The 25115-nt window shown below is 42.1% G+C and overlaps 1 protein-coding gene across 1 annotated transcript in view; it reads right to left on the bottom strand.

Moving 5' to 3' along the window:
- The window catches only part of atp8a1 (ATPase phospholipid transporting 8A1), a gene marked incomplete at its 3' end in the record, with an annotated part of 287871 nt that overhangs the window by 182344 nt on the left and 80412 nt on the right, over window positions 1–25115 (bottom strand). Inside the window, exon 3 of the mRNA XM_084332147.1 lies at window positions 4270–4369. Within this exon, the coding sequence (XP_084188273.1) occupies window positions 4270–4369 (100 nt within the window). The remainder of the gene's footprint in view (window positions 1–4269; window positions 4370–25115) is intronic.

The raw sequence follows: 25115 nt of genomic DNA, 5'->3' as shown, positions 1-25115 counted from the left end.
CAGAGGTAGAGAACAGAGGTAGAGAACAGGGGTAGAGAACAGGGGTAGAGAACAGAGATAGAGAACAGAGATAGAGAACAGAGATAGAGAACAGAGATAGAGAACAGAGATAGAGAACAGAGGTAGAGAACAGAGAGAGAGAACAGAGATAGAGAACAGAGATAGAGAACAGAGGTAGAGAACAGAGATAGAGAACAGAGGTAGAGAACAGAGAGAGAGAACAGAGGTAGAGAACAGAGATAGAGAACAGAGAGAGAACAGAGGTAGAGAACAGAGATAGAGAACAGAGAGAGAACAGAGGTAGAGAACAGAGGTAGAGAACAGGGGTAGAGAACAGAGATAGAGAACAGAGATAGAGAACAGAGGTAGAGAACAGAGGTAGAGAACAGAGATAGAGAACAGAGGTAGAGAACAGAGGTAGAGAACAGAGAGAGAACAGAGATAGAGAACAGAGGTAGAGAACAGAGAGAGAACAGAGATAGAGAACAGAGGTAGAGAACAGAGGTAGAGAACAGGGGTAGAGAACAGAGATAGAGAACAGAGATAGAGAACAGAGGTAGAGAACAGAGAGAGAACAGAGATAGAGAACAGAGGTAGAGAACAGAGGTAGAGAACAGAGGTAGAGAACAGAGATAGAGAACAGAGGTAGAGAACAGAGGTAGAGAACAGAGAGAACAGAGGTAGAGAACAGAGGTAGAGAACAGAGGTAGAGGACAGAGAGAACAGAGGTAGAGAACAGAGATAGAGAACAGAGATAGAGAACAGAGGTAGAGAACAGAGATAGAGAACAGAGGTAGAGAACAGAGAGAACAGAGGTAGAGAACAGAGGTAGAGAACAGAGAGAGAGAACAGAGAGAACAGAGGTAGAGAACAGAGGTAGAGAACAGAGGTAGAGAACAGAGAGAGAGAACAGAGGTAGAGAACAGAGGTAGAGAACAGAGAGAACAGAGGTAGAGAACAGAGGTAGAGAACAGAGAGAACAGATGTAGAGAACAGAGAGAACAGAGGTAGAGAACAGAGGTAGAGAACAGAGAGAACAGAGGTAGAGAACAGAGAGAGAGAACAGAGGTAGAGAACAGAGATAGAGAACAGAGGTAGAGAACAGAGATAGAGAACAGAGATAGAGAACAGAGGTAGAGAACAGAGAGAGAGAACAGAGAGAACAGAGATAACAGAGAGAGAGAACAGAGAGAACAGAGATAACAGAGAGAGAGAACAGAGAGAACAGAGATAACAGATACTGGACAGAGATAGAGAACTGAGTTAGTGAACAGATGTAGAGAACAGAGAGAGAGAACAGAGAGAGAGAACAGAGAGAGAACAGAGACAGAGAACAGAGAGAACAGAGATAGAGAACAGAGAGAACAGAGATAGAGAACAGAGAGAACAGAGATAGAGAACAGAGAGAGAACAGAGATAGAGAACAGAGAGAACAGAGATAGAGAACAGAGAGAGAACAGAGAGTGAACAGATGTAGAGAACAGAGAGAGAACAGAGAGAGAGAACAGAGATAGAGAACAGAGAGAACAGAGATAGAGAGAGAACAGAGATAGAGAACAGAGAGAACAGAGATAGAGAACAGAGAGAGAACAGAGAAAGAGAACAAATATAGAGAACAGAGCGAGAACAGAGGTAGAGAACAGAGAGAACTGATAGCGAACAGAGATAGAAAACAGAGAACAGAGATAGAAAAAAGAGAACAGATGCTGAAAAATATGACAAAAGAAAATTTGCCAAAAATCATTAGCTCACATAACCTACGACTCACTAGAAACGTGCCGTGGCTCCCTTCAGTAGAGCTGTGAAGGAAGGATGCGCTGCATTTACAACACAACATGAGAGCAACATGGCATGCGGCACAATCATCGTTTTATCTCTCTCTTTATCTTGTTTTCAGGATTGTGGGAAGCGTAATTGAAACTAAACGCCCAGCCCATGGAAGTATGCTTGTTGTTGTCATGACGAAGCTGATGCCTGCGTGCCGACCACCAGGGGGCAGAGCAGAGAGTGAGTAACAGTGCCTTCATGATGTCTGGTGGTGGTGGACCCACAACAGTATTGGGATTTAAAAACAGTAAAGCCACAACAATTGATGTAAAAAATACTTAACAAATGTAAACTTCATCTCAATTACAAGCAATCTAGACAGCATATAGGGTTAATGTGTGTCATTTACCTCTGCTGGATAACATTTATCAATATAAGTGCTATCTGTTTTTTGTGATAACATGTCAAAAATAATAATAATAATAATAATCCATTATAATCAAGACATGGGTGGAATAAATCATGTTTATCTTGAAAATTATAAATGAAACAAGGTGGAGGCAGACAGTGAAGGTACACAGGGAACCTTTTTGGTTCATTTATACCATATTTACTTATTTTCATCTACAATTTCCACACTTTCACCACATAAGATACATGTTAATATGTTCTTCACAGTAAATTAGCCAAAGAGCCCAAGAATAAAAACTCTTTTAGTAAACATTGAACGTGGGGTTCCACAGAGCGGAGCACCACACAGGGGTCAGGGGTCAGGCAGGTGATGCTCTGATGTGTGGAGGAGAGGGACACATGGCGTCACATGTATTATTCATTATGAGGCTGTATACTGGTGTGTGTGTGACTGGGTGTGTGTGTGTGTGTGTGTGTGTGTGTGTGTGTGTGTGTGTGTGTGTGTGTGTGTGTGTGTGTGTGTGTGTGTGTGTGTGTGTGTGTGTGTGTGTGTGTGTGTGTGTGTGTGTGTGTGTGACTGTGTGTGTGTGTGTGTGTGTGTGTGTGTGTGTGTGTGTGTGTGTGTGTGTGTGTGTGTGTGTGTGTGTGTGGTCCAAGGTTATTTTTTGCTATTTGTTAAATGGCCTTGACACTATTTCTAAAGGTCTGTAATCCAATAACGCACATGCACACGCACACATGCACACGCACACAGACACATGCACACGCACACATGCACACGCACACAGACACATGCACATGCACACATGCACACGCACACAGACACATGCACACAGACACATGCACACAGACACATGCACACGCACACATGCACACGCACACAGACACATGCACACAGACACAGACACATGCACACAGACACATGCACACGCACACATGCACACGCACACATGCACACAGACACATGCACACAGACACATGCACACGCACACAGACACACGCACACAGACACACGCACACAGACACATGCACACGCACACAGACACATGCACACAGACACAGACACATGCACACGCACACAGACACATGCACACAGACACAGACACATGCACACAGACACATGCACACGCACACAGACACATGCACACGCACACAGACACATGCACACGCACACAGACAGACACATGCACACAGACACACGCACACGCACACAGACACATGCACACAGACACAGACACATGCACACAGACACATGCACACGCACACAGACACATGCACACGCACACAGACACATGCACACGCACACAGACAGACACATGCACACAGACACACGCACACGCACACAGACACATGCACACGCACACAGACAGACACATGCACACAGACACATGCACACGCACACAGACACATGCACACGCACACAGACACATGCACACAGACACATGCACACGCACACAGACACATGCACACAGACACATGCACACGCACACAGACACATGCACACAGACACAGACACATGCACACAGACACATGCACATGCACACAGACAGACACATGCACACAGACACACGCACACGCACACAGACACATGCACACGCACACAGACAGACACATGCACACAGACACATGCACACGCACACAGACACATGCACACGCGCACAGACACATGCACACAGACACATGCACACGCACACAGACACATGCACACAGACACATGCACACGCACACAGACACATGCACACAGACACAGACACATGCACACAGACACATGCACACGCACACATGCACACGCACACAGACACATGCACACAGACACAGACACATGCACACAGACACATGCACACAGACACATGCACACAGACACATGCACACGCACACAGACACATGCACACAGACACATGCACACGCACACAGACACATGCACACAGACACATGCACACATGCACACACAGACAGACACACGCACACAGACACATGCACACAGACACATGCACACGCACACAGACACATGCACACAGACACATGCACACAGACACACGCACACAGACACATGCACACGCACACAGACACGTCAGCCCAGCCGTGTCTCACCTGCAGGAGTGCGATGAAGAGGAAGAAGGAGTTGGCGGCTCGTCTGAACTGGGAGTAGAGGAAGCGAGGGAGGAAGGTCAGGACGTTATACTTGGCCGTGCTGGAGGGAGGGAGGGAGGGGGAGAGAGGGAGAAGAGAGAGAAGAGAGAGAAATATAGGAGAAAATACTTTAGTACAAGTAACTTCCCACCAGGTTTGGAGTTAGGGCTAACAAAAATAATAGTTGGTTTCAGGTTGGTTGTCAGTTTGGCCATGGGTAGGTAGGGAATTTATTTTTATTTTTTTTTAATTTTATTCTTTCCCACGGCGACTATGGATAGGGAATTTCTTTATTTAATTAACCCTTTCACTGCCACACGACAGAAGGTTAGCCCTTTACTATCACACAACCGACGGCGATGCTCCATCATTAGCATCATTAGCTCCGCGGATGCGGAGCTAATGATGCTAATGATGGAGCATCGCCGTCGGTTGTGTGATAGTAAAGGGCTAACCTTCTGTATTGTCACAGTGAAAGGGTTAACCGGCTGTCGTGTGGCAGTGAAAGGGTTAAAATGTTCACAACAACATGGATGCATGTACTCTGCCAGCATGTTTAATATCCATAATACTAAATGTTTGACTAAGATTTCTATGAAACTTTATTCTAAAAAAAAAAAAAAAAAAAAAAAAAAAAATTGTTTTTTTTTTTAATATATAATTTTTTTTTTTTAAACTCATAAAATATATTGGGTCGCACCTAAATCGGCAGGGTCGGTCGGCAACCTGAAACCAACCATTATTTTTGTTAGGCCCAGGGGTGTAACGGTACACACTTCCTGTTTCCGGTACGGCAGAAACAGGAAGTAGCGGGGGCAGCGTGAGCCTCCCACGCGTTACTCCTCGCCACTGAGAGATCGAGCTGTTGCGGTGAAAAGATGCGACAGGCTGCCTCCTCGTGTACCGGAGGGGACACGTGATGCAAGGCTTCTATCCTCACTACAGCCGACCGGTGGGAGGCATAGTCGAGCAACGTTCAAGACAGAGGAGGGAACTTCCGGTTACGCTACAACATGTAGCACACGCATTTTGCAATTGCTCCGCTCCCACTAACGCTAATTTCGTTTAAAAACATTATTTGGACAGTAAAGAAAGAGAATAGACCACATCGTATGTATTGTTAAGACCCTCTACTAACCATATCAAAAGACAATATGGTTAAAGGTGGAAAGAAGGCAGAGAAAATAACTACGGCAACTTCAACGGCGCAGGACGTAAAAAAACGAGATAGACGTGTCCTAACCGTCGCTGGTTCTGAGCCGACGGCGACAAGCTCCGAGGAGGAGAAGGAAGAGGACAACGTACCGGGATCATCGTTTACGGTCCCCGAAAGAAAGTCAATAGAGACCAACATAAAAGAAGGTACAGATTCAAGCTCCGTGAGAGGGAGAGCAGCCAGATTTATGGATTCCAACGTCACTGCATCTATCTACCATATGTCGTCAACTGAAGAAAGCAGAAATCCACCCGATTTCAACACATTGTCTAACCTGATGGTAGAACAGTCTAACCTGATGAAAGAACAGTTAGAACAGTCTAACCTGATGAAAGAACAGATGGTAGAACAGTCTAACCTGATGAAAGAACAGATGGTAGAACAGTCTAACCTGATGAAAGAACAGATGGTAGAACAGTCTAACCTGCAGATTACACACATCAAGGCGCTCGAGGCAAACATCGAGGCTAAATTCGATCACATCGATGAGAAATTAGAAGAAGTCAAGAAAGCGTTCGATGCACAGTCAGAGCGAATCACGACAGTGGAGATTTCGGTGACAGAAAACACAAAAGCAGTCAAGGCGAACGAAGGTATCATGACAGTGATGGGAGAAGAGATGGAAAAAGTTAAAGATGAATACCGGAGGGAAATAAAATTGCTTAAAAACGAAGTGATGGAGAGGCAACTAGAAACCCATCGTTACCACAGGCGGAATAACATCCGCATTGTGGGGCTTGATGAATCAGTGAACTGTGATGACATCAACTTTCCAAACGAGTTATCAACGATTTTGAATAACTCCGATCCAAACAAAGTGCCAGAAGTGGAACAAGTTTACAGAATTGGTTCCCAGGGGCAAAATATCAACGGGCCGAGAGTCATCATTGTCACTCTGCGGAAAACTACAACAAGGGATGAAATCATCAAATATGCTCGCAACCAACGTGGGAAGCTGAAGTATGGTGATAAACCAATATTTATCTACGAAGATTTGAGCAGAGAGGCCATCATCCGACGTCAACCATACAAAGTTGTGATGCAAAAGCTGTACACAGCCGGCCACAAGCCAAGGCTAGCATATCCGGCGCTGTTATCATTCTTGGACAATAACGGCCGCAGGTCAGGTCCATTTACACCCTTTGATGCTGAGGATTTCCTGATTCAAAATGCAGCAAATAACCCAAAGCATGACGGAAATGCCGGAAGCAGTTAAGCCTCTCTCTAAATATATACCAGTGATGGAATGACTTTATTGTGTTCATCAATGAGGTCATTCCACCAGTGTTGGAATAACATTGCTGTGTTCATCAAAGTAGCAAACGATATGCAAGTCGTCTATAACAATGTGTACTGTATATAATTCGATTCATAATACATTATAATTTCAGTCTCTGGTCTCTGAGGGGACAAATAAATATCAATGCAAAAAGATCTATCTGGAATATTCTGGGTTTATCGCTCAAATGCCCTGGGTCTCTTAGATCATTCTGGAATGTAAAATAGTCTAGGCACTAGTATATTCTACAACCTTCTAGAATATAAGGCACCATGACAACGAAGCATACAACTCTAACAATAACATTCGGTGTGCATACACATAGCATATATAAATTAAATGAAGTGCAATCAGCCCTTAATAATACTTTAAAATTATCCACACATAAACGTATGAGCACAGCAAGGTTGTTCTAACAATTTAAGTAATCACTCCATTAAAGGCACATTGAAGCGCTAAAAGGCGCTGCTTTTCTATCTTATCTAATCAGTTAAATCGGTTCTAGTGGCTTCTCCACGTTGATAATTATTTATCTCTTATTCCTTATCTATATCTTTCCATTGATTTTTATTTTATTAAATTTTTTCTTCTCATCACCCTATATTTTTTAAATATAATTTAACTTACATTGTTCTTTTCCAATGTTCTTCACATTAAGGTGTCAATATTACTATATATTTTTTAAATATATTGTAACTTACATTATTCTTTTCCAATGTTCTTCACATTAAGTGTCAATACTGATCTACAATCTTTTCCTTTTTTTTTTTTTCCCTCACGTTGGTGGAGGGTTCAAAGGAATATGTCGATAAAGGTTTATTCTCTTTTTATTTTATTTTTTATTTTTATCTTTAGGTTATTTATCACAATACTTCATTACAGTAAGGGAAGGTGCAAGACCAAAAGCGACATTCTATTGCAATAGAATGGAAATGTTAGATCCTATGGCAATGAGCATAGGAAAATTAGGATTACAATGCTCAGGTTGGGCAATCCGGTGGACCATGGGAGAAAGTCAATCGCGGAGGATGTGTTCTTGGAACACAGGCATGTTCGACTTTCTGGGAGAGGGGAAAATAGGGGATTTTTATTTGTATATATATATGTTTTTAAGCTCAGCTCTCAACGGGACCTCATTAATTGGATGTGCATCTATTGTAGCTTCATACTCCAGAAACATTACCAAAAACTACACGAAAACATGCATAGACTATGGCTAGTTTGAATATAATGGTATGGAACACCGGTGGGATAAACAAACAACACAAGCGCAAAAGCGTGCTTACACTGATGAAAAAAGAACATGTGGACGTGGCACTATTAAGCGAAACGCACATTTTAGAGGGAGACATAAATACGTTAGCGGATAACATATACCATAATATTGGTCACTCTTCTTTTGCTACGAGAACTAGAGGGGTAGCCATAGTCGTCAGACGCAAATTAAATATCGAATTGAAAGGGGTATGGTCGGATGCTGAGGGGCGCATAACTATAGCTAGGATTATACACAATAACAGGAAAATTGCATTGGCAGCGGTATATGCCCCGAATTTGTACGAAGTGGGTTTCTTCACTTCACTAACAGGAGAAATGTTAAACCATCCCGAGTACTCATACATAATAGGTGCGGATTTTAATGCCATTTGGAACCCAAGGATGGACAAAACTTACCTTTCCTTCTCCAGCGAACAAAAGAATTCATCTAAAGCATTAAAAGATTGGTCGAAATCAACAGGAGTAACTGATTTATGGCGTTCACTTAACCCCATGACCCGCAAGTACTCCTGTCGTTCGGCGAGACACAACACACTATCCAGAATTGATTACGTCTTTGCATCCCCGAGAATATTTGATAAATACGAAGTGGAAATGACACCCAATGCGCTATCAGATCACTGCTACTTAATCCTGAAAGCAACATTTGGTACATTATCTACCAGGGCCCCAAGATGGCGTTTTAATTCGATGCTGCTTAACAACAAGGAATTCATTACACAAATTAAAGAAGCTCTCACAGTATTCCTACATGTTAATGCTAACTCGGTGCAAGATCCCAGAATATTATGGATGTCGGTAAAGAGTATGATCAAGGATTTCTCGGATAGATTTACCTCCATATTGCGCAAAAATCAAAACACAAAACTGTCTGAAATGGAAACGCTTTACTCAACGCTTTTTAATTCTTTAAAATACAACAACTCTACTAGACTAGATAACCAAGTTAACATTCTAAAGACCGAGATCAAAGCAATGTACAGACAAAAATCGGAATTACAAATACGCAGCACTAGACAACAGCAGTACTTCCAAGGTTCTAAACCTAGTCACCTATTAGCCATGCGACTAAGAATTAATGCAAAATTTGCAGATATAACTGCCATTAGGAAACAACAAGCTCTAGTAACAGAACCCAAAATAATAAACGATACATTCAAAGAATTCTACTCCGATTTATATAACTCAGAAACGACCTTTGATCAAGACAAATTAGACACATATCTTAATCAAATTACTCTCCCTAAACTTACGGATGAAGACGCTAAACAGTTAGAAGTACCGATCACATTAGAAGAACTCAAGAAGGCCATATCCGGAATGAAAAACGGCAAAGCTCCGGGAATTGACGGTATCCCATCAGAAATGTACATTTCTTGCTGGGACATATTTGGACCCTTATTACTAAATATGATCTTATACTCAGTCAAAGAGGGAAGCTTCACCGAACACCAAAATACCGCACTCATTTCAGTTCTTCACAAAAAAGACAAAGACCCCACTGAATGCGGTAGTTACCGTCCTTTAAGCCTCCTCGGAACCGATGTCAAACTGTACTCTAAGATATTAGCCATCAGATTGCAAAAGCATATGACGTCTTTAGTTCATACGGACCAAACAGGCTTCATAAAAGGTCGCCTGATCAATGATAACATAAGGCGAATACTGCACGTACTAGATACAGACAAAGAGGACATCACACCTAAGGCGATACTATCCCTGGATGCTATGAAAGCATTTGACAGGTTGGAATGGTCGTTTCTATGGGCAGTATTGGAAAGGATGGGGTTAGGAAAAGGTTTCATTGATATGATTAAAGTACTATACAAGGACCCATCGGCCATGATTACAACAGGCACAATCATCTCCAAAATCTTTCCGGTATCACGCTCTGCCAGACAGGGTTGCCCTCTTAGTCCCGGACTATTCAATTTATCATTAGAGCCTTTAGCACAATATATAAGACAATCCCAATCCATAGAACCAATCGTAATCAAGGGCACACAACAAAAAATTAGTTTATATGCGGACGACGTAATATTGTTCATGCAAAACCCCAACACCACATTGCCTCATCTGCTCAAGTTGATTGAGAACTTTGGTGATTTATCGGGATTTAAGATAAATTGGCCGAAGTCGGCTTTCCTTCCACTTAACACCCCTGCAAAAAAAGATATAACCCTCCCAGGTGCGATACCGATGGTAAAACATTTCAGATGCTTGGGAGTGGAAATATTCCCCACCATAAGACAAACGGTGAAGCACAATTACACAAAAATACAGAACAAAATCAAGGACGACCTGGACAGGTGGGCAAAACTTAAAAACTCAGTACAGGCAAGGGTATCAATAGTTAAGATGGATGTATTACCAAGAATCAATTTCTTCAGCTCAATGCTTCCGTTACCTCCTCCAGAGGGCTACTGGAAAAGATTACAAACCTCCACATACAAATTTATTTGGAATAACAAACCACCTCGCATAAAAAGATCCACCGCACAGAGAAGTAAAGCAGACGGTGGCATGGCAGTCCCAGATTTTTTACAATATTTTAATGCCTTCACATTAAGACCATTGAAGAAGATATGGTTTGACCCCGAGGCTTTGGTATCTTGGAGAAAATTAGAAGAAAACATAGTAGCCCCACAGAGATTGAAAGACATAGCATACACTAAACTTTCAATCAAGCATTGTGAGCGAGAATTTGGCCCAATAATAACCCATGCAATCAGGACATGGCGGGAAACTCAAAGGAAATTTCCTAACAATCAAGTATGGCATAATCACACTCCCATATTCAATAACAATGCTCTCTTAATGGGAAAACGACCTATAAGATTCCCTGTATGGGAAGAAAGAGGCATACACTCATTAGGGGATATTTTTAATAACAAGGGCCTCTGTAGTTATGTCGAAATATGCATAAAGTTTAACCTCACCGAGTCCACATGGCTTTTTTACATACAGTTACGACTTTGTATGAGATCTCACGGTGTTCCATTACACATACCAATTGAACACCACAGATACCACAAATTTTTCTATGACAGAGATACATTGGGAGGTTTTGTATCAGGTTTTTATTCACAATTACTAACGTCCTCGTACGAAACCCTTCAACTAGACAATGTCTGGAGGAGGGATATACCAGACCTGGAAAATGACTTTGATTGGCAAGGAGCCTGGACAAATGTCCGACTTACATCAAGGAACCCGGATCATCAACAAATCAATCTGAACTATATTCACAGGACATACTTGACTCCTATAAGGCTGTGCAAAATGGGGCTTATACAAGACTCCAAATGCTCCCAATGTACAAATGGGGACGAAGGAACATTTATGCACATGTATTGGGACTGCCCACCAGTTAAGGCATTCTGGGAAGATGTGTCCCAACAATTATCAATACTCGTATTTTGGAATATACCTGTACACCCCGCGGTATTGCTATTGAATGATGTTTTTGAGTTTGCAGTGAACCCACAACTAAAAAGATTGGTTTTATCGGGTATCACAGTAGCTAAAAAACTGATTGCATCACGTTGGTTTCAACCGGAAAAAATGTGCCGGAAAGTGTGGTTTCTTACATATCTTGATGTGATATATCAAGAAATATCAACAGCAAGAATTCTAGGGCTCAATGAATCCAAATTGTTAATGTGGTTAGAAGTGGTGGAGAGAATAAAAGCTAGCCTATAATGGTGATGTCTGGTTAGGAGTGAGGGATAATGGAGGTACTATCCAAGAGGGGGTCCGGGAGGGGGGGATTTGAGCTGGAGCATATGTGTGTAGGGTTTTAGAAAATAGGTATTCGGGGTATATTATATACTAACATTTATATAATTGTAACTTCGCTGGATATACACGGTATACGGTTAAAATGTTATTATTCACTATTTTTGTTTTATCCTGTTTCTGTACTTGCATATATTTTAACCACCTTTACTGAAAGTTTCATTATACATTGTGTGTTGAGTACTGACTTTTAATAAGTTTTGTTTTGCAATAATAAAAAAAATAAAAAAAAAAAAAAAAAGACAGAGGAGGGAAGAATTGGAAATATACGAAATTGGGATGGGAGAAACATTTTAAATAAGGAAAAAAATAAAAAAATAATAAAACACGGTTCGGTACGTACCTCCGTTTTTAAGTCAAGGTTCGGTACGGGTTTTCGGTACAGTGGGGAAAAGTTTGGCTTTCCATGTTCCACTCAGGGGTGATGTAGTGTGCAGTAACTAATTGTACTTATTACATGGCGTTTTCACATTCGCCGAAATGCTTGCTTGTGATTGGTCAATAGCCCCCCGACTGCGGTCATTATTTTTCAATAATGACCGCAGATTTTTCAATAATGACCGCAGAGCGCAGCTGTTCGCAATCAAGCCCACTGACACACTGTTTCAGTGCAATTAGACACTGCCGTGCCGGCGATGACAGGGGGCGGAGCCAGAACACAGCGGAGCCAGAACACAGAGGCTGCCCGCGATAATAATAATCACTTTATTTGGGCTGACAGAGCCACAGAACAACTGCGATTTGTCAAATGAATTAGGTATATTGTTAGTAAGTTAGCCATGTAATAAGCGGGATAATGTATAGCCTACTCGGTCATTGTTGCAAAATAATTGACCTTCACTACGTTTAAAACACCTCGGCGCGGCGCCTCTGTATTTTAAACTCCGTGTCGGTCAATTATTTTGCGACAATGACCTCGTAGCCATACATTATCCCTTACTTGTAGGGCTGTCAACAACTATTCTATATTTCGCCACTAATGCAGGAGATGCTGGGTTCGAGCCCAGCTCTCGGCATTGCTACCAGCTTGGCTGGTCGTTCATACTAATACAATTGGCAGTGTTAGGGGGTGGGAAGCTGATGGGTGGGGATCGGACGTTGTGGACAGCGACTCCTACAGGTCGGTTGGTGCGCCTGCGCAGCAGAATCAGGAAGCAACAGGGGCGGCGTGTCCCTCCCACGCAGACCCCCGACGCTGAGAGATCGCGCTGTACAGGTGAAAAGATGCGACGGCTGCTTCCTCGAGTACCGGAGGGGACACGTGATGTAAGGCTTCGTCCACATTGCAGCCGGCTTGTGGGAGGCATGGCCTAACAGCGTTCGAGACAGGGGAGGGTAGAATTGGACAATACGAAAATTGGGATGGGAGAAAAAGAAAAATGGGAGAAAAAGTAGATAAAAAAAATATATATATTCTATATTGAAATTAATAATCGACTTGTACATTTCTTTTTATAATAATAATAATTATATTAGATTGTGGAAAAAACAGCACCCGGTGGGCGGCTTAACATACCGTTGTATTCGTTCGGTACACTACACAGCCGTTCGGTACGGTACACACTGAAACTTGTTCGGTTCGGTGCGGATACGTGTACCTTTACACCCCTAGGAGGCACCCATAGTACCAATACTGGTATCAGTCAGATATATAATCATGATAGGGTGGCACCCATAGTACCAATACTGATATCAGTCAGATATATAATCATGATAGGGTGGCACCCATAGTACCAATACTGATATCAGTCAGATATATAATCATGATAGGGTGGCACCCATAGCACCAATACTGATATCAGTCAGATATATAATCATGATAGGGTGGCACCCATAGTACCAATACTGATATCAGTCAGATATATAATCATGATAGGGTGGCACCCATAGCACCAATACTGATATCAGTCAGATATATAATCATGATAGGGTGGCACCCATAGTACCAATACTGATATCAGTCAGATATATAATCATGATAGGGTGGCACCCATAGAACCAATACTGGTATCAGTCAGATATATAATCATGATAGGGTGGCACCCATAGTACCAATACTGATATCAGTCAGATATATAATCATGATAGGGTGGCACCCATAGAACCAATACTGGTATCAGTCAGATATATAATCATGATAGGGTGGCACCCATAGTACCAATACTGGTATCAGTCAGATATATAATCATGATAGGGTGGCACCCATAGTACCAATACTGGTATCAGTCAGATATATAATCATGATAGGGTGGCACCCATAGTACCAATACTGATATCAGTCAGATATATAATCATGATAGGGTGGCACCCATAGTACCAATACTGATATCAGTCAGATATATAATCATGATAGGGTGGCACCCATAGTACCAATACTGATATCAGTCAGATATATAATCATGATAGGGTGGCACCCATAGAACCAATACTGATATCAGTCAGATATATAATCATGATAGGGTGGCACCCATAGCACCAATACTGATATCAGTCAGATATATAATCATGATAGGGTGGCACCCATAGTACCAATACTGGTATCAGTCAGATATATAATCATGATAGGGTGGCACCCATAGTACCAATACTGATATCAGTCAGATATATAATCATGATAGGGTGGCACCCATAGAACCAATACTGATATCAGTCAGATATATAATCATGATAGGGTGGCACCCATAGAACCAATACTGATATCAGTCAGATATATAATCATGATAGGGTGGCACCCATAGCACCAATACTGATATCAGTCAGATATATAATCATGATAGGGTGGCACCCATAGTACCAATACTGATATCAGTCAGATATATAATCATGATAGGGTGGCACCCATAGTACCAATACTGATATCAGTCAGATATATAATCATGATAGGGTGGCACCCATAGTACCAATACTGATATCAGTCAGATATATAATCATGATAGGGTGGCACCCATAGTACCAATACTGATATCAGTCAGATATATAATCATGATAGGGTGGCACCCATAGTACCAATACTGATATCAGTCAGATATATAATCATGATAGGGTGGCACCCATAGAACCAATACTGATATCAGTCAGATATATAATCATGATAGGGTGGCACCCATAGTACCAATACTGATATCAGTCAGATATATAATCATGATAGGGTGGCACCCATAGTACCAATACTGATATCAGTCAGATATATAATCATGATAGGGTGGCACCCATAGTACCAATACTGATATCAGTCAGATATATAATCATGATAGGGTGGCACCCATAGTACCAATACTGATATCAGTCAGATATATAATCATGATAGGGTGGCACCCATAGTACCAATACTGATATCAGTCAGATATATAATCATGATAGGGTGGCACCCATAGTACCAATACTGATATCAGTCAGATATATAATCATGATAGGGTGGCACCCATAGTACCAATACTGATATCAGTCAGATATATAATCATGATAGGGTGGCACCCATAGTACCAATACTGGTATCAGTCAGATATATAATCATGATAGGGTGGCACCCATAGTACCAATACTGATATCAGTCAGATATATAATCATGATAGGGTGGCACCCATAGAACCAATACTGATATCAGTCAGATATATAATCATGATAGGGTGGCACCCATAGAACCAATACTGATATCAGTCAGATATATAATCATGATAGGGTGGCACCCATAGTACCAATACTGATATCAGTCAGATATATAATCATGATAGGGTGGCACCCATAGTACCAATACTGATATCAGTCAGATATATAATCATGATAGGGTGGCACCCATAGAACCAATACTGATATCAGTCAGATATATAATCATGATAGGGTGGCACCCATAGAACCAATACTGGTATCAGTCAGATATATAATCATGATAGGGTGGCACCCATAGAACCAATACTGGTATCAGTCAGATATATAATCATGAGATAGGGAAGCAGCCATAGAACCAATACTGGTATCAGTCAGATATCAAGCCAATCCATAACAAGCTAAGTTACAGGTATCGAGATAATTTCTTCCACTTTTCTGCCTTTTATTAACACCTAGAAGGATGTTACATCTCTCTAATGGAACAAATATTCGTATGTCCATCTTAAAGAAATGGATTAGGTCCATAGTACATCTTAAAGAAATGGATTAGGTCTATAGTACATCTTAAAGAAATGGATTAGGTATATTGTACATTGCAGGCGCACCAACCGACCTGTAGGAGTCGCTGTCCACAACGTCCGATCCCCACCCACCAGCGTCCCACCTCCTAATACTGCCAATTGCGTTAGTATGAACGACCAGCCAAGCTGGTAGCAATGCCGAGAGCTGGGCTCGAACCCAGCATCTCCTGCATTAGTGGCGAGCACCTTGCCCACTGTGCCACTTAGCCGCCCGTCTATTGTACATCTTAAAGAAATGGATTAGGTCTATTGTACATGAATGAATGAACGAACGAATGAACGAATGAATGAATGAATGAATGAATGAATGAATGAATGAATGAATTTATTTAGGTCTTCTTTTACAAAGCATAGTAGTAGAACATTTAAAAATAAATGTCTAAATGTTGCCATTTGTCCCAAGAAGGATTTCCTTGAAATAGATTCCTTACTCAATATCGACTGGCACTTAAGAGGTTTAATGTCTACCAGTAAAGTGTATAGGCCTGAGATTACTGTACTGTTGTGTTAGTTCAGCTCTAAGTAAAGAGTACAGGTCAGATTACTGTACTGCTGTGTTAGTCCAAGAACATGCCTTGTAGAAGTGGAGTAATCTTCCATTTAACTTAGGTATGTATTTTAGAGGGGCGGCCAGGTAGCACAGCGGACTAAGCGTCTGTCTACCACCACAGAGCCAGTGGGATCGAATCCGGCTGTGTTGCCTCCGGCTTGGCCGACCGCCCATACTAACACAATTGGCAGTGTTAGCGGGTGGGAAGCCGGCGTGGGTGGGTCCTGGCCGTTGTAAACAGCGACTCCTACAGTTCGGTCGGGGCGCCTGCACAGCAAGGGAAGGATCTGGGAGAGGTAGTGTGACCTTCCACCAGGGCTCGAGACTAACGATGTCCCGTCGTCCCGGGGACGATCAAATATTGATTTGGGACGAACAGAAATCTTTGCTGGGACGCAACCGGGACGGAGAGGATTTTTTTTTTCACAGGAAATGTCAATTGGCCGACTGTCAGTGCGCGCATATATTGCTGTCAAATGGTGAATGTCTCGTGCTGACTAAGTTCACTGAAGTCTAAACGTAGCGTGATTTGCCAAATCCAATGACTATCTCCGCCTCCCAACGCAGCGATACGCTAATCCAGCATCAAGTTCCTACCCACCTCTCCTCAGCCAGTCGCGCTGCAGCAGCGTCACACCCCAAATTAATCTTGCATCGAAAAAGAAAAACGTGTTAACAGGTGAGGGAAATCTCTCTTACCTAGGCTTTCTCCACTGGTATTTAACCCTGGTTGACACAGTGAATGACAGCTGGTAATTGACAGTCCCACGGCACGAGACCACTGTACAAGAACCCCGGAAAGATCAGAATGTTATAAAAAAAATAAAACGCGCGCTATACTGTGGCATCCTCTCAGTGAAGAGAGCACCGCAAACATGCTGCGCTATTTGAAGAGGATAAACACAGACCCAAAATGACCAACAGGGAACTGCATCCAGCAATACAACCCCTGAGTCTAAGGTGAGGACACATTTAAATCACAGAAGTGTAATGTTAGTCTATTGGAACTGTATACAGTTATCGACGCGTTCTAGTTATAGCTGCTTATTGCTAGCTAACGTTACTGACTAACGTATCAGACTGCCACTGATTAATCCATAGTTCACACTATTTTATTCGTATTTTTAATATTATTATATTGTTATTCCTATTTTAGTCCTATTGACCTAAATGTTTATTGTTGTTCAATGTGAGCGATACATAGTCTGCTCTGTAGTGCCGAATTTCCCTCTGGATTATTAAAGGATTTCTATTCGATTCTATACTAACACGTAATGTTACTACCATTGCGAGTTAATTGGCATAACGTTACATTTATCTAAACGAACGCGGAGAAATAGACGACAGGCTATAGGCAAACTTCACTTCAGCTACACAATGAATCCATATTCAGTGAGGAGGGCCCGCTGGAATTTAGCAGCAATTATCAATATCGACCAGGAGGACAGCGCGATCTAAGGGACATGTTTCATTACTAGTCAAGTGTCATTACTTTAGTTATCAAAGGTGGAATCTCTGGACGCAATGACATTATGTAGTTTAAAGCTAAACTACGTTTTTCTTTCTTGTTAGAAGAGGGATAACTTATTCAGTTAGATTTGATTTGATCTTTATTTATCTCTAACATTTTCAACCATAAACACACATTTGTAATACAAAAAAAACTAAAACGAAATAAAATACATTTAAATATATTTTCCTATGGAAGGAATAATCAACATGGCTCCAATTGGTTGACTATAACAGCACCGTGACCAAATATCCCTATACTAGCACCTTGTTAAACACTTTTTTTTTATATTTATTTTTAATCATAATTATTCTTGTGAAATCTTTCCACCATGGGAGCCTTTTGACTAAATCAATTTATTCTCCCCTTCTCTGAATGGTGTTTCTTATGGCAATAACAACTATAGACGACAAAACCAAAGTAAAGAAACTACATTCGATTTTTGGGACGGTTACATTCACTTTGGGACGGTTAAAATTGTATTTCGGGACGGTTCTGGGACGGTGGTGAAAAAAGTTTGTCTGGAGCCCTGCCTTCCACACGTTACACTCTCCCAGTGAGAGTCCGCGCTGCCAGGTGAAAAGAAGCGGTGGGCTGGCTACACATGTGTCGGAGGAAGCATGTGATAGTCTCCGCCCTCCCAGACCGACGGTAGGGGGTAGAGTGCGCAACGACCAGGAAGGGGATTGGCATAACGACTAACATTAGGATGGGAGAAAAACGGAAAAAGAAGGGGGGGAAAGATAATAAAAAAAATAAAATAAAAGTATGTATTTTAGGCGGATTTTCAGAAAATAGGGCTCGGGCCTAAGAGGTTAACAGCCTGTTTCAAGGTTAACAGCCTGTTTCAAGGTTAACAGCCTGTTTCAGGATTAACAGCCTGTAACAGTGCAGCTACTGCAGACATTCAAAACAACCTAATACAACTTGATGAATATCACCACAGCCGATTCTTCGAGCCCCACCCATTCTACCAAGCGCAGTGTGTGTGTGTGTGTGTGTGTGTGTGTGTGTGTGATGGATGAACGACGGGGACCAACAGACTAAATGACCATAAAGCATAATTACGAGGAGCAGTGAGGAGGCTGGTAAAGTGCCCCGTGGCAGACGTGAGCTATGGGTGCTGCTGGAGGACATGGTATATTATATATATATATATATATCTAGAGGGGCTGGTATCACCCCCAGCAGAGACACCACCTCCACCCGCTGATTTACAGCTGCCGTAAAGAGTCACAAGAGCCACTTTGAGGGGAGATAAAACACATGATGCATGTCCCGCCAGCTAAACTCTTCTGTTTACTGTGACATGCACGCACGCACACACACACACACACACACACACACACACACACACACACACACACACACACACACACACACACACACACACACACACACACACACACACACACACACACACACACACACACACACACACACACACACACACACACACACACACACACACACACACACACACACACACACACACACACACACACACACACACACACACACACACACACACACACACACACACACACACACACACACACACACACACACACACACACACACACACAGCTCATCTCATCCACCTCCCCTCAGTGGGAAACACTGCGCACACGCGCATGTTTTATTTGAATAATACAAGTACCAATTGAATGACGTCACCCTTTCACTACCACACTACAGAAGGTTAACCCTTTCACTAACCACACTACAGACGGTTAACCATCTGTAGTGTGGTAGTGAAATGGTTAACCTTCTGCATTGTCGCAGTGAAACCCTTTGTCGTGTGGCAGTGAAATGGTTAACCTTCTGTATTGTCGCAGTGACAGGGTTAACCCTTTGGTAGTGTGGCAGTGAAATGGTTAACCTTCTGCATTGTCGCAGTGACAGGGTTAACCCTTTGGTAGTGTGGCAGTGAAATTGTTAACCTTCTGCATTGTCGCAGTGAAAGGGTTAAGATTCAAACACTTCAGAGGCAGGGCTGTACAGTGCGACGTACTAAATATGTCGCTGGTGCTACGGAAGAATCGATCTGTGCGATGAATGAGTTTACTGCAGTACCACCTGTGCGATAGCCACATCAAAACATCACATACATGTAGTATGTGAACAGACATAGGTCAGCCACTGATGGGGGTTGTAGGGAATAAAGATTCAATCCAAGGCAAACGATTCAACGATGAATCATAAAGACTTCTAGGTTTTGATTCACTTTGCAGCACACAGTCAATGATGAATCATAAAGACTTCTGGGTTTGATTCACTTTGCAGCACACAGTCAATGATTGATGAATCATAAAGACTTCTGGGTTTGACCACATCAAACAAGAGGTGGACGCGGGCAAATACTGTGGCATGGTCATGCTGGATCTCCAAAAGGCTTTCGACACTGTCAGTCACTCCATTCTGATTGACAAGCTAAAAGCCATTGGTTTTGATATGCAATCCTACCTGGAGGGGAGAGAACAGATGGTGGAGGTAAACGGTACACTGCCCCCCCCCCCCCTCCCAGTGAGCTGTGGTGTTCCACAAGGAAGCATACTAGGACCTTTACTGTTCCTAATTTACGCAAATGACATGTCGTCAGCTTGTGACTGCAACTCGTTCCTGTTCGCGGACGACTCAGCCCTGCTGGTCTCTGACAAGAACAAGTTACAGGTTGAAAAAACCCTCAGCTCTGAACTCGGCAGAATCTGCAACTGGCTCGCTGATAACAAACTATCATTACACCTGGGTAAAACAAGAGTCCATTCTCTTCGCAAATCTTTCCTGTGACAAAATGGCATCCAAGGTAATAAAAAAAGTCAACCAAGTCCAGCGAACATGATTCTTGTACCAGATCTCCTCTCTGGTAAACAAGAATACCTTGAAGACTCTAAACAGGAGCATTCAAGGGTTCTACGACTATCAGGGAACAAAATAACCACCCTCCAAACGCCAATGGCGTGTAGATTTCCTCCTTGGCTGGTAAATTACAGAGGCTACTAAGCCACTCTGGCGTGTAAAAAGAAATTGGGAGGCATATGAGCATATTAGAATATTCTATCAAGGCTATACAGTGCGAGCATTTCACTCGCATTTGCCACTAAAAAAATTTATTTGTGCGAACAGGGAAAATAATTTAGGAGCACAGTGTGCAAGTAATCGTCTTGCGTAGTGGGCGTGTCGACTGCGCAATTGTCATTTCATAATAGACATGGAGCAGCGTGGACCAGCTCTGTAACAACTCATCTCGAGTCTGCTTCTATGTGCAACGAAAACTCTGTGAGCAGCGGCTCCAATTGTCTAGTTCAAGTTCAAGTTCAAGTTCTTTAATAGTTGTCATACAGAAGTACAGAATACTTTCATACAAAATGCTTCTTACTGTTACGCTCCAGAGACTGTGCTAGACAAGATAGTATCAAATAACATAATAACATAATATAGCATGAATTTAGAAGAAGAATGAGGTCACAGTTGTTCGGTATAGACATATGGTAATAAAATGGTCTAACATGCTTTGCATCCTCGCCAGTCCTGTATACCCACGCAGCACTAAAAACATTAACTACTGTAACGTTATCTGCTAACTGAGTACTCCAACTACGCTAACTACTGCTAACGCTAACTACTGCTAACGCTAATCACTGAAAACGCTCAAAGGCATAGTGAGGGAAGGAGGGGCTGATAATCTCTTTCTCTCTCTGTGTCTCTGGTGCGTGTGTGTCTCGCTCTCTCTCTCTCTCTACATCTCCTGAACCTATTTCATTCAAAAGGAAGATATTGATGGACAGTAGCTATAGTATAACTATTATTCAATAGCGTTTAAATTATAATGAATTAAATAATTGTATAAAGAATTTTCCATGTTCTGTCATCTAATAATATATTCCATTACTTTTCCTATCTGTATCAAAGTCAAAATGTTGGTATCATAACAACACTACAACATACAAAAGCAGCTTGACAACCAATATCCTTTGCGTCTAGTAGGTATGGGCCAATGTGTGATTTTGGTGGTATGTGCACAGATGTTTGTCCCTTAGTATGCACACGCACAGAATAATATGCATGTAATAAATAGTTTGTTTATAAACTCTGTTACTTGAAACATGTTCACTGTGCTCCTAAATTTCTTTGTGTGCTCCTAATTTTCTTTTATTTAGGAGCACATGTGCTCCCTGGGAAAAAGGTTAGCGTAGAGCCCTGTATATAGTAATAATAATTACACATGGCGACATACTAAAAAGCTATTTCTAATTTTTGGCTGGTAAGAAATCTGCCTGGCTGGTAGTTTTTTTAATCTACCAGCCACCTTGGCTGGTAATCCAAAAAGTTAATTTTGTTCCCTGACGACTATGCTTGCACCTCATGGTACCAAAGCACCTCAAAGGCCCTAAAAACAAGGCTACAAACATCACAAAACAAACCGGTCAGACTACTGCTTGGCCTTACTCCTAAAACCCACCTCACCCCCTGCCCACTTTGACAACCTAGGATGGCTTAGAGTAGACGACAGAGTACAGCAACTTGCAATGGGCCTGGTCTACAAGATACACTACACCACTAAGATACCCATGTACATGTCGAAATACTTCCCAAAGGTCAGTGAATACCACGATCACAACACCAGAGGGAGCTCCACAAATCATGTTCAACCCAGATTCGGCTCAAACAAGGGACTAAACACATTTCGCAATTATGCCACAATAATGTGGAACGCCCTACCCACAGCCGTAAAGGAATGTGAATCCCTACCCTCCTTCAAAACCGCTCTCAAAGAGCACCTACGGGTGGCACCCACCCCCTCCAATGTACAGTTTCTTCCCCTTCAGATGTATATTTTTTTATGATCTCTTTCTTAAATAGTACTGTATATTTGTATGTCTTGTTGTATGTCATAAATGTCTTGATGATTGAAAATGGGGGACCCTGATGTAAACAAGACCAAAGTCATTCTCTGGTCTGCATCCTCTTAGCAGTTGTTTGTATTGAGCCGTACTGTATTGTACCCATTCTGCTAATCTGTTAATAAAGTTTTCAATCAATCACTTTGCAGCACACAGTCAATGAAGAAGAGACATCATTGTGATGCTGGCTGATCAGTACAATGGGTCTGTGTGTGAATGAGAGAGAAGTCACTGTCACCTCAGCCCACTGCTATAGCGGGGTGTGTGTTGTGTGTGTGCGTGTGTGTGTGTGAGAGACATACAGATAGTAGATTACGAGAGAGAGAGAGAGAGAGAGAGAGAGAGAGAGAGAGAGAGAGAGAGAGAGAGAGAGAGAGAGAGAGAGAGAGAGAGAGAGAGAGAGAGAGAGAGAGAGAGAGAGAGAGAGAGAGACTGAGGAAAAGAGATATAAGACACACTGAGGGAACTTTCCTCTGGACTTGATCAGAAACTGGGACCAGCTAATAGTTAGTTACATCAATATTGTGCTGTCCTTAAGTATCGTCTGTAGCTTAAGTATTTAATGAGACATTTAACGTCCATTTCAACCAAGTCATCTGCTTTCATCCAGGAAATGCAAACTTGTAATGCCATTATAAACTGATAGGGTTGGGTACCAAACTCTGTACTCTTAATGGTACCGACCCAATTGCGTCGGTACTACCGAGTGCCGATTCACGTTAGATCAATCTGTGCCACGTTCTGTACCTTGAAAGCAGGTCGATTAAGAGGTAGAAAATAAACCGAATTCGAATGACGTGCAATTGTTATTTCATAATAGATTTTATTTATTTATTTATTTATTTATTTGTAAGGCCCGACAACACACGTTAATGTCCCCATGGGCCGGACACGTCTTCTTTAAACAAGTCAAGAAGAATCATCACAATGAATCAAGAACAAAACAAAACCACCATGAAGTCCAATTCTTTTTTTTTATAAATCAAATAAATAAATGCAACACTCCCAGACATACCCCACACGAAGGTAAGGAAAAACTCACTAAAACTGTTTCGCCTGTTTTATTGCAACACTACTATCACCGACATCTAAGAAGGGAGATCCCCCCTTGAACGCCCTTGTCCTTCTAAGGTTTCTCTCCTCCACATTGCCTGTGGTTCCTATTGCTAGGTTTTAGTGAGTTTTTCCTTACCTTCGTGTGGGGTATGTCTGGGAGTGTTACATTCATTTATTTAAAAAAATTGGACTTTATGGTGTTTTTGTTTTGTTCTTGATTTATTGTGATGTTTCTTCTTGACTTGTTTAAAGAAGACGTGTCCGGCCCATGGGGACATTAACGTGTGTTGTCGGGGCCTTACAAATACATTTGATTTGATTTGTTGCACGTTGCTGTTCAATATGAGGACCAATATAATTATGGCAAAAGAGTCTGCAGAGGACATTGGTCTGTTGGTTTAACCGTGATCACAAAGATGTGATCAGAGGAAATTGTCCTTCCGTGTTCTAATGAGACGCTGGAATGTCTTTCCTTTTCCACACGTCACCGGACTAATCGTCGCAAATCTTTTTTACCGAACACACAGAACAATAGGCCAAAGGAACGTGAGGGGTGAGGGAGCTCTGATAGTGTATGAGAGAGAGAGATCTGATAGTGAGAGAGAGAAAGAGAGAGAGAGAGGTGTGAGAGAGATCTGGTAGTGAGGGAGAGAGGGAAAGAGAGAGAGAGAAAGAGAAAGAGAGAGAGAAAGAGAGAAAGAGAGAAGAGAGAGAGAGAGAGAGGAGAGAGAGAAGAGAGAGAGAGAGAGAGAGAGAGAGAGAGAGAGAGAGAGAGAGAGGGAGAGGGAGAGAGTTTTGTATTAGCAAAGTGTGTATTAAATTGGCATAATCTCAGAGAGAACTAGGAATGAATCAGGTGATATGGTCAAATATGATATGAAAGAGAAAGATTGAGAGGGGGGAGAGGAGCGAGGTGAGACAGAGAGACAGAGGGAGGGAGAGAGACAGAGAGAGACAGAAGAAAGAAGGCCAGTACCAGGCAGTATGCTGACAGCCATCCAAAAGAACAGTGATCTTACACAGTCAGCA

This window comes from Notolepis coatsorum (genome assembly GCF_963971535.1).
Source record: "Notolepis coatsorum genome assembly, chromosome: 16".
Lineage (NCBI taxonomy): Eukaryota > Metazoa > Chordata > Actinopteri > Aulopiformes > Paralepididae > Notolepis > Notolepis coatsorum.
Note: the sequence above shows the minus strand (reverse complement) of the source record. Positions and strands in the feature narration are given on the sequence as shown.